This window comes from Berghia stephanieae, chromosome 2 (assembly GCF_034508935.2).
Source record: "Berghia stephanieae isolate SIO BIC M18660-M18661 chromosome 2, UCSD_Bste_1.3, whole genome shotgun sequence".
NCBI classification, from domain to species: domain Eukaryota; kingdom Metazoa; phylum Mollusca; class Gastropoda; order Nudibranchia; family Aeolidiidae; genus Berghia; species Berghia stephanieae.
In genome coordinates this window covers 42,358,740-42,371,095 of record NC_088361.1, presented here as the reverse complement: position 1 = coordinate 42,371,095, position 12,356 = coordinate 42,358,740, and the positions used below count along the sequence as shown (strand labels likewise).

General features: G+C 33.9%; 1 protein-coding gene across 1 annotated transcript in view; it reads right to left on the bottom strand.

Annotated features, from left to right (window-relative positions):
* LOC144964916 (high affinity cAMP-specific and IBMX-insensitive 3',5'-cyclic phosphodiesterase 8B-like) overlaps nucleotides 1-12,356 on the bottom strand; it is a 197,547-nt gene that overhangs the window by 164,741 nt on the left and 20,450 nt on the right. Inside the window, exon 2 of the mRNA XM_078899702.1 lies at nucleotides 4,385-5,255. Coding sequence (XP_078755828.1) covers nucleotides 4,385-4,435 — 51 coding nt within the window. The 5' untranslated portion in view covers nucleotides 4,436-5,255. The remainder of the gene's footprint in view (nucleotides 1-4,384; nucleotides 5,256-12,356) is intronic.

The following is a 12,356-nucleotide window of genomic DNA, read 5'->3' as shown; positions in this document are numbered from 1 at the left end:
AAAAAAAAAGAAAACAAAAAAACAAACTTCACTAGTATAAAAACATAGACATGTAATCGTTCTATACAAATAACCAAGGCTTAAAAATATAATATGAAATAGTTAAAAGTAAAAAGGGTAAAATCTTTGGTATACAGACACATTTACGACACCTGGCTCAGAAAAGCAAAGATTTATGGTTATCCACAGTAATTAAAAGCCATATCAATCTTTGTTTATATCCGGTCCAAGATTAAAATAAAAAACGAGAATCTTCGATTTAATAACATTATAACAGATATGCCCCGTTTCTTTATGACAGTATTCTGTCTTATTAAAAAGATATATGCTTCTCGTCGGATTAGTAAAAAACGCATTGGGTTATTGATTTTTACAAGGAAAAAGTGAAAAGGAATCAAGTTTATTTGCATGATAAAGGAGATCTATTCGATATTTAATTTCGTCGACTCCCGTTATTCAAAACGGCTGTAGCATGTAGCGTATAAATCACAAAAACTGTACAGTACACCACAACGATTAAACCTTTGGCTTCGAAATTGCATTTTATTTTTATCATTATTTTTTTTTTCAAATTGGAATTCGTCCCATTATTCAAATAATCAATCAGCCCCTATTCATTTTCATAATCAATTTACCATTTTAAAAAACAACAAAATTATATATTTTGACAATGAAAAGGAAACAAACGTAAATATATTATGATTTTATAAATAAATTTTGATTATGTAATTCGGTTTCACTTTTGATGTCAAACTATTCTTATGTATACCAATACTTATTTTCTTTAAATTATTTCATAAATATTGTTCCATGAGAAATATATTTAATTGTACCGTATTGCTTTATTGAGCACATCCTGTCGTACTCGTATTTACAATTCTACTCAGTTATTGTTTTTTCCTTTGCTTTGTGAGAACTGTAAGCGATTATATCAGGTTAGGATAAAATCAAATCCTGCAGTTCAATGCCGTAGTCCAGAAAAATGATTTTTTTTTTTAATTTGGCCAGAAACCTCGTCATTAAAATCTCGATCGATTTACATGACCCTCAGCTTGGCAAAATCTCTCAAACCTGGGACCCCGAGAGGCCTTTCTTATGTCCCATGTTTGAGCGTTTTTGCCAAGATGATGGTCATCTAAATCGATCGATCTAAATAGGACGAGTTTTTTAAATACGTGTCTTACTGGTAACTAGTTAAACCTTTTCGATGACACTGCCTCACTTTCAAGCATTGACCGAACCATTTTTATCGTAGCGGCAGTCATTGAATAGAAAGGAAATCTAAATCATGAAAATACAAAATACCGTTCTTTATTATTGGTCACTTCATGACGCGAGACATAGGAATTCTTATAAATCAGTGCCCGTATTACGATCCTTTCAAAACGAATATATCTTCCACAGACCCATTTGAGCTACGTGAACGCCACGACCACATTATCTCATTCGTCTGTAGGGTTTCATTCATCCTGTTTTGTTGATAAAAAGGGGAAACCCAAAACGTCAATATTATCTGTTTTCGTATATTAAATTGAACATTCAATCTCACATTGTTATTTATTTATTCGAGCTTCGAGCAGCAACATTTACGTTCATAATTGGGGGAAGGGGTGGGGGGGGGGGGGGGGGGGGTGAGCAGCAGGAAGGATGAATAATCAAACAATCGCTATAATATAATGATCTCAAATGTCAATACAATGGTGATATTTTAAAGTTTTGAAAGTTTAATTTGATGTAATACAGGTACAAATAGAGTGGTGTCCGTAATAATTGAATTGCCGGAAATATTTAATATAATAGTTCGTACTAACCGACGAGTACTTAAATTGTTATGGTCTCATTGTTGTAATGGAAATACATACCCTCAAACTAAGGCTATTATATTATTATTATTATTATTATTATTATTATTATTATTATTATTATTATTATTATTATTATTATTATTATTATTATTGTTATTGTTATTATTATTATTATCATCATCATCATCATCATCATCATCATCATTATTATTATTATTATTATTATTATTATTATTATTATTATTATTATTATTATTATTAATATTATTATTATTATTGATACAAGACAGATTTTGAATTCATTTTGATGTTTGGCAAGTACAAATAGAGAAGTGTCATAAAATAATGGAAATGATCTATATTCCTTTCCATGTGCTCAAGGTCATTGGTCACATTTCAAAGTATGCTTAAACTGACCCCCATAGTGAAACGTGTTCCCAGTTTGAGAAATATCCAACATCACAATAAGTGGTCATTTTAACTTACCATGACTCATGGGTATGTTTACAACTTTCATAAACAAAGCAGCGTGTTTACATTTATTGAGGAATGTCCAATCGTAGTACAGCGACACATCATGTGACCAATGACTAGTTCGGACGAAAACATGATTAGATCGCTCCCATTGAGTTGGCAGCAATATAATCTAATCATGACAATATCGAGTGCAAACATTTTTGTATAGAACAGTAAAGTTAGGTGCCCCAAACGTAAACAAAGGTCGAGACGCACATGGCAAACCACATGTTCCTGTCTTGACAGCTCACGTTCCAATGTAAATAATAGAAAGAAAATAACCTTTAAAATTTGGCTGTTAGGTGGCAAAAGAAACACATATTCATAAATACTCGATCATGCATCAAATAATGTCTAGATATGGATATTTTATGGAACAAAAAGGTAAAATTTATCAAAAGTTACGTCTATCTATTTTTAGACCAGAACAAATTATTGCGCTGGTATGAACAAAACGAGAATTATTCGGAGCCTGATTTTCATAATAATTTAGTCTTATATTATTATTTCTGCAACTGTTAGATTTTTTGTAAACATATTTTCAATACTGAAAGTGTATTGCCTACAACTCAAACTACAAAATTGGGAGACCTATATTGTGCGTAAATTATTCCGGTCCCTAACGGAAATCACTAGCAACTTGTTATTGTTTACGTTTGGGGCACCTAACTTTACTGCTCTATAACAGATGGGTACTCTTTGGAACATATAGATAGTATGCAGATGACGTCACTCAGGCCTTTGTTATTGTTTTTGCCATCCGCGTTTGTGAGTTGTTCTCACTAAACTGTATTAACCAGACTATAAAAGTTCATGGTTACACAGAGTTTGTGTGTTGGTCCGTTATACTTCCGGATGGCAATGTTGTGAACTCCTTGGCCAAGCGCATTCTATCTATACAAATTAAATTTTGGACTCACTGGCGTTTTATACCCCCCCCCCCCCCCCTCCATACAAAAATTGTATAACGATGGAACAGAAAGTGGGCCGAAATGGTAAGCCATTTGGTGTTTGATCGGGGGATGTCGTATTCGAATCCTTACAGAAAGATGCGACTAACAAGTTGAATGATTCTACCCTAATGAGTTCTATCGAAGATGGACTTTTAAACAGATGCGCCCCTTTTATTTAAGTAGATAGCCAAAATGTGTTGAAGAAAGGCGTTATTTATGACACATTATACTTAGTGCTACTGCACTATAATATTATTATAAGATGATGAGACGCAAGATTGCACACGCACAAAAACATAAACAGTGAATCGTGTGTTATCGTTGATGACAAAAGCTCTTTAGAGCACATGTGGTGAGATGATAATAACGTGTAATGAACCTTGCCAGGCCGACTCAAGTACACATTAGAATATGATGCTTCCTTTACATTATAACCTATGATTTATAACCTATAACCTATGCCTTTACAAATAATAAAATACATAATGATATGACGAGATATAAAATGTGTTGTTTGCTTAAAACAAACATTTACGGTCTTAAGAGTCGATTATGTTTACACAGTATTCCCTATTACGTTTTCATCTCCTCTTCATCCATTAGTAATTTCTGTTGTTATTATTAGGTACTGCTGCTACCACTACTACTGCTTCTACTACTTCTACTACTACTGCTTCTACTTCTACTACTACTACTACTACTCTACTACTGATGCTACTACTACTACTACTACTACTACTACTACTACTACTACTACTACTACTACTACTACTACTACTACTACTACTACTCCTATACTACTACTACTACTACTACTACTACTACTACTACTACTACTACTACTACTACTACTACTACTACTTCTACTACTACTGCTACCACTAATACTACGACTATGACTAGAACTTCTATCACTACTACTACTACTACTACTACTATTACTACTACTACTACTACTACTACTACTACTACTACTACTACTACTACTACTACTACTACTACCAGGACTTCTACAACTACAATTACCACCGTCACCACTACGGCTATGAATGTTCATATATCTTCACTGGTGTGCTTTTAAAAGTTAAAAACAAATCATCATCCACTTACCTTCTGGCCATTGCTGACATAATCCTGTGACAAGTTCGACTTCGTTGCCATATCTGTAGTATCCGTTAGTTCCAATCAAACTGTTATTAATTTTTCCACTTGAAATCCAAAAATAACAAATTTAAATCCACCAATCCACGCAGTAACAAGGAAATCATGTTCAAAAAGTACCAACTAAAAATTCTTGTAATCCAAGCGAATAGCACAAAGCACTATTACTTAGTAAATAGAGCAGCGGTAATTCATTATGAAAGAAAGTATAAGCTGATAATATTTCAAATTATGATTGTACTTTATCCACTCTTATACGACAGGTCTTGATAAACTTACATGCACAATCATAATAACATTGTTTCCGACAATTAGGAATGTCAATTATACCATATTATACGTATAAACATTTTATATAAACACAAAAAAGTTAAGCACCTACTTAAAATAATAGTATAATAATATTTTGTAATTATATTGGTATTGTTATTATTCCTTTTACATGTACAAAAGACTAATAACTAATACTCTAATGACAATGATATCGTTTTTAGAATCAACCTAACGTATCGGTCAATGTAACACGAGTTGTGAATCTCACAGCCCCAAAATAACTTATCCGTGTCACTGACTCTGCTATTCAGGTTTAGACTGTGACGGTAACAGAGATCAGATAATATATAGAATAGAATATTATATTATTATTCCGCCTTCAACTTTACTGCAGTTGTTGAACCAGGTCAACACTTAATGCGAAAGGAGACCTTATCAAATCTCAGGAGACGATAAAACCCGCAGGGACTGTATGAAGTATCAACTTGAGTCTTTTAAGTGCATCTTGGTGTTCGTGTGTCCGTCCCATGAGAGTGACTTGTGGAGTCTGTGAGTGAAAAATTAAAAATAGGAAAACAGTAAGTAGTTTTGAGCGAAAAGGAGATAAAAAAAAACCTCATAATATTACTCCCAATCTTTTCCTCATTGTCTTCTTACTAAAGCTTTCCTCTTCTTCCTCCTCCTCCTCTTCCTTCTTCTTCTTCTTCTTCTTCTTCTTCTTCTTCTTCTTCTTCTTCTTCTTCTTCTTCTTCTTCTTCTTCTTCTTCTTCTTCTTCTTCTTCTTCTTCTTCTTCTTCTTCTTCTTCTTCTTCTTCTTCTTCTCCTTTTCCTTCTTCTTCTTCTTCTTCTTCTCCTTTTCCTTCTTCTTCTTCTTCTTCTTCTTCTTCTTCTTCTTCTTCTTCTTCTTCTTCTTCTTTTTCCTTCTTCTTCTTCTTCTTCTTCTTCTTCTTCTTCTTCTTCTTTTCTTCTTTCTTCTTCTTCTTCTTCTTCTTCTTCTTCTTCTTCTTCTTCTTCTTCTTCTTCTTCTTCTTCTTCTTCTTCTTCTTCTTCTTCTTCTCTTCTTCTTCTTTCTTTCTTCTTCTTCTTCTTCTTCTTCTTCTTCTTTCTCTTCTTTTCTTCTTCTTCTTCTTCTTCTTCTTCTTCTTCTTCTTCTTCTTCTTCTTTCTTCTTTCTTCCTTTTCTTCTGCATCCTCCTTAGTGTGTATGAAAGGTACCAGACAAACTGAGAAAGAAAAATACAAGAAAAAAAACATCCCAAAAAGATCAGTCTACCTCGAATGGGGATCGAACCTCAGACCTTCTGTATTTTTTTTTCTTGCTTTGTCTGGCACATTTTTTTACACCTTTGAAGTTAGCTCCTGTATACGGTTTCACTAATGAAAATCAATGCGATTTTCGGGAGTTATGGATACTTTAAGATCGCAATAGGAAGAAGAATGCACACACACTCACAAACACACATACACACACACACGCACACAGACACACACACACAAACACACTCTAATTCATGTCCTCAATGAATGGTGTGTATTTGCGATGACGAACAGATGAATGCAAACAAACATATTCCCTTTCATTGATTGTCTCACAAACTCTGTGAAACGTAATACGGAATGGAGGGCCTTATAATATAGTATATTCCCTTCACAGACGATTTAACAAAACAAAGCCAGCCGCTGCGTTGTAACTGATAATATAAAGAAATAAAGAGGGAACAGATTCTTTAATAAAAAAAAAAATGACTACCTGTAGCTAGACTAGTAGTAAACTGTATTCTTTGGATTAATAGCAACAGTCAGGTTAATAGAAAATAACATTAAACAATATGAATTACTTAAGTGAGGAACTAACCAACACCCCATTGTGAAATAACAAAGGCATATCTATATTTTTGTACTCCATATTATACCTACTCCATAGTATTACCTAGACTAAGGATAATCGACGTATTCTTTCGAAATTTTTTTCTCCATTTACGCTAAAGAAATGATGAACTAATGCTTCGATCGATCTAAATGGCATTCAACTTGCAAAATGAATTCGAAGATGACACTACAAATTAATCGACTGAAATTTGAAAAGATAAATCCACAAAAAAAAAAATAAAAATAAAAATAAGAAAAAGAAAAACAAACTTGAGAGAATATCCACTAAACATAACCAAGCACTTTACATGGGGTCCCTTGCCAATAGCAACGCTTAACATGTAGGTCGAGACATGACGCCTGTTAGGCGATATTACAATTTTTTTCCCTACAAAGACTATATTATTGTTAAAGGCCAGATACTCATTTTACACCTGAGTGCGGTGAGAGAGAATGTGAGTAAAGAGCCCTTTCCAAGGATTCAACTATGCACCACTCAGAGCCTGACTCGCACTTTGGTTATTCAAAGGCAAGTATCACGCCACGCACAAGACCACGTAGCCACACCCAAAACAAAGTTTTCAGTTCAAAATGAATGGGTTTGATTAGAGTACGAAAGTATTGATGAAAACCAATGATTCGTCTTGACGAAAGTATTGATGAAAACCAATGATTCTTCTTGACGAAATATTTGATGAAAACCAATGATTCCCCTTGACAAAAGTATTGATAAAAACCAATGACTCCTCTTAACGAAAGTATTGATGAAAACCAATGCTTCCTCTTGGCGAAAGTATTGATGAAAACCAATGATTCCTCTCGACGAAAGTATTGATGAAAACCAATGATTCCTCTTGAAGAAAGTATTGATGAAAACCTGGGGTCTAATCAAAGGAAAATATGTAATTAACGAACCAGGAAGCAAAGCGGTTAAGTTTCCCAAGGATTACATAACGGGCTGGTGGTCGTGGAAGAAAAAAAAAGAAAATCTCGGCGATACTGTAATCAGCTGTGTACTTGTAACGCCGTAACGCGTCGAGCAAGCACAGATGATTGGCTTTGTAACATTCTTGTGGTAAAGACGAATGGTGTTGATTTTGTTGGTAAAGTAAGAAATGGTAAGAAGTACATATCTAGTAGTAATAAATCGGACTGAAGAAACTCTGTAACGCTGTTGTATCTCCAATCTGGACTAGCTACATACGTCGTGTCTAGACGATGTTATCTAAGGAAATATCTTTGCAAAAGTCTACCTACTTTTCCATTTTCATAAATGAATGTACTACTACATAATAATATTATAGAGTATCGTGTTAGCGTGTCTCGAGTAAACGCCACCTTGAGTACACAATGCATATATTATAATCAAAGCAATGCTAAAACAGGATAGCAAATAAGAACACCAACGAACCAAACACTTAAGAACATTCATTTTTAAAAATTCTTTTTAAAACATAATTTCTTTTTTTTTTTTTTTAAGCAATGAGAAAACCTTGAAATAATTAAGAACTGCCATTCGCTAATCAGATAAGGAAAAAGAAAGAAGTAAATAAGAATAAATGTATCCAGGTTAATAGTACACTGTAATTAAATGATAGCATTCATAGAAATTGTATCTCTTAGTTACAACGGAAGTAAAAGTCATTGGTAATTATCGATTGTGTATCATCCATTTGAAGAAATGGGTTCAAAACACTGGAATAAACCGTGGATTTTAAATCATTGTCCGCGTAGAAAACATACAAAGAAAAGTGCCAATATTATATAAACAGGTTTGATAAACACACATGCACACACACACACACACACACACACACACACATATATATATATATATATATATATATATATATATATATATATATATATAGAGAGAGAGAGAGAGAGAGAGAGAGAGAGAGAGCTGTGGCATGAATGACAGTTCTGTCATACGATCTATTTGTAATGTTTCTAATCAACGATAGTAAAGGTGATTTCCGTAATTTTATGCGTCACATTCTGTAGTTTTTAATAGATTTTGAAGACGTCACTATCAAAACACGAATTAAAAATGGCGTCTAAAATTATGAACAAGAACTATGTAACCTATCTCTAATAGTGTCTTTATGAATACGAAACAAAAAAACCCATTATTTAACACAAAAATCAACAAAAACACAATGCATCGACCTTGACGTGTACATGTAGTCAGGCCTGACAGCCGAATGCCTATATGGGCCTAGTTTAACATTGTTGTAATGGACAATATTTTGCGTCATTTTTGTTGTTGTTGTTGAGATTTCCATTACAACAACGGGCGCATACTGATTTGGATAATGAGACCTTCAAATAAGTGCACGTCGATCGAGCATAACTGAGATAAGTTTCGGTTTGGAGAGTTTTTAACAAGATGAGGTTAATTTTAATCGATCGATATTTGAAGGACAAGTTTTCTGGCCAAAATATCTTAAATAATGGTTGGGTTTTATTTTTCTCCAGATTACAACATTAAAGTTTCGGGCATGATGGGGACCATGTTAATTGATAGATATAATATGAATTACATCATATAAGATTTCTGACCAGTATGTGAAATGCGTTATATCAGTACGTTGCGATAAACAGTGACGATGCAAGTGTAATATCAGAGGACACAATGATGCAATCTCCTTCATAATCACTTCCTTATTACGCCACAAAACGTGCTTAAGCATCTGAAATTAATTTCCAAATATTAGACAGGAGACAAATTAATTCATACACACTTTTCAGTTCTAGACGTCTATATATTATAATATAGGGTGTTGAAAGAATTTGTTATTGTTAATATTATTGTTATTGTTATTATTATTATTATTATTATTATTATTATTATTATTATTATTATTATTATTATTATTATTATTATTGCTGTTGTTGTTGCTATTATCATCATAATCATCATCATCATCATCATCATCTTCATCATCATCAACGTCTTTGTTTCATCATCATCATCATCTTCTTCTTCTTCTTCTTCTTCTTCTTCTTCTTCTTCTTCTTCTTCTTCTTCTTCTTCTTCTTCTTCTTCTTCTTCTTCTTCCTCCTCCTTCTCCTCCTCCTCCTCCTCCTCTTTTCCTTCTTCATTACCACTATCCTATCATAGTTTTATAAATATGAAAATAAATGAAAGAAAACTGTACGAGTAATCAAATAAATTGTAATTTATTTATATATTCATTCATTCATTTACCAATTTATTCAATCATTTATAAATTTTTAGTATCCCTCAAACACACACACACCCAGAGGCGCTTTGCACAACACACACACAAACAAACTCTCTCTCTCTCTCTCTCTCTCTCTCTCTCTCTCTCTCTCTCTCTATATATATATATATATATATATATATATATATATATATATATATACTTATGTATCTTTCTATCTATCTATCTATCTATCTATCTATCTATCTATCTATCTATCTATCTATCTATATATATATATATATATATATATATATATATATATATATATACACATATATATCCATTTATAACCGAATCCTCTTCCCATTAGTATGAGGGCGTGTGTGTGTGTGTGTGTGTGTGTGTGTGTGTGTGCGCGCGTATATATGTGAGTATGCTTGTATTTGAACTGCCTCACCAAATATTTATTAATCTCAATTCCAAACACCCTTTTCTTGTATTGTATTAGTACCTGTAATTGCCTGGATGACTTTCATAATAATATATGATCTCATTCCAAAAGACAGTATTACGTCGGAATGCTAGAATGCTATTTATAGTCAAATACAAACTAGGGTTCCCGATAGCTTAGAAGAAGTAGAGCATTTATATAGCGCAATATCCACTAAACTTGCTCAAAGCGCTTTACAAAGGGTCCCTGGACAACAGCAACACGTAACATATAGATCGAGACATGACGTCTTCTAAGCGATATTACATATTTTTTTCCGGACAGAGACAACGCTGTTAACGGCCATGTACTCATTTTACACCCGAGTACGATGAGAGAATGTGAGTAAAGAGCATTTTCCATGGACTCAACTATGCGACGAGCAAGGCTCGAACCCAGGACCCTCCGATCTGAAAACGAGTGTCATACCACAAGACCACATAGCCGCACTTAGTTGATAGAGTTCTGGCTCGTAAAGGCACTGAGACCGATCCAGGATAAAGTTGGGATTCCTTCCGACCTCCCTTTTCCACAGAGTAATAGGGTAGCTGGATCTGTTAGATCTAGCGAAAATTACTTTTTGCGATAGACTAGCGTCCTATCTAAAGGATAGCTAGCAATCGCCATTGTCCATTTTATGCAATACAAACCCGGATACAATCCAGCTCCATGGGCACAATGGCTCTGAAGGACTGCTTGCGAGATAAAAACTGTCTTTATCTCTTATTTTTATTATGGAGAATAGATAAAATTATGTTTTTTTTTAAGGGACAAACGTAAGATTTTATCATTTTAACTATTTTAACTTTAAATTTGGCGTTTGGGTTCAGCCCGACATAATACTGGTTTGAGGTGGTGGGCCACGACCGACGTACACATGTTTCGCAGTTCTGATAACCGAACGCAATTATAGGCTTGCTTTAACATTGTTGTATGGACACCATATTACATTGGATTGAGAGTATTTCCATTACAACAATGAGGCAATAACCATTTAATTTATCAGACCTGCAAATAAGTACCATTTGGTCACAACCCACAGTTTTCTTTTTTTTTTTTTTTTTCTTTTTTTATAACAAGCTTTCAGAGGTTATTTCCGTCTGGAAAATTCCAAATTCGAGCAAATTGACGTCAGAGATAAACAAAGAAAGAGTGAAAAGTAATTATTATTCAACATGATTTACGGGTTCTATGTTCCTTCATTTTACTCCAGGAAACAACAGAGCTGACATTTATGCCATTCGCCATTGTTAATGTTTAGTTCCTCATTGCACGCAAGCCATCAGTAATTCATGGTAAGCGAACTGTTTAGAAATGATGTCATTCCGTCATTTTAATTCGGCAATAAAGAAAGTGACGTCATCCAACCATTCATTTGCCTGAATTCGTTCGTGTCGTAACATATATAATGAAACAGACATTAGAATTTATTCTGCTCTCTTTGCTCTTGTAGATGCAGGCCTAAGTTCGAATATCGGATGACACATTGAATCAGGGCTGAGACCAAAATTGGCCACAAAGATAATCGTGTAATTTCTATGAATTCTTCTTTTTCTTTCTTTTTTTTCTTCCTCTTTCATTTCTAAATTATCTACATCTTCCTAGTCTAGTCAATTATTTGTTTATCAAAATCGATGCGTTTTTTCATGAAAGTCAGAGTGTTAGGCGAGGTTCTATCTTGCCCATTTTATATGTCGAATTTGGCCACATGGAACTCTGGCCATCTGGCAGCCCTGCAATGAATAGCAAAAAGAAGAGCAAAGGGAACAAACAGTCACACACTTTGAGTTAGAGAGAGAGAGAGAGGGAGAGAGAGAGCAGAGAGAGAGAGAGAGAGAGAGACAGAGAGAGAGAGAGAGAGGTGGGTTAGATGAATAAACAGATCTTTTTTTAAAAGTCAAATATGACCTCAGTTTGTGGGTGAAATCATGAATAATGTGAAAATAATAAATGATATCTATGTAAGCAACCTGATGCGGAAGATAAAGATAATTAATGTGTGACAGCTAAAATTTAAAGCCCATTTTATTTATTGGTCTATATTTGAGTGGAAAAGGAGAGGGGGGGGGGGGGGCGATGGCGAAGTGAATAAGGCATTTGTCCTTACCCGGCTTGTACTT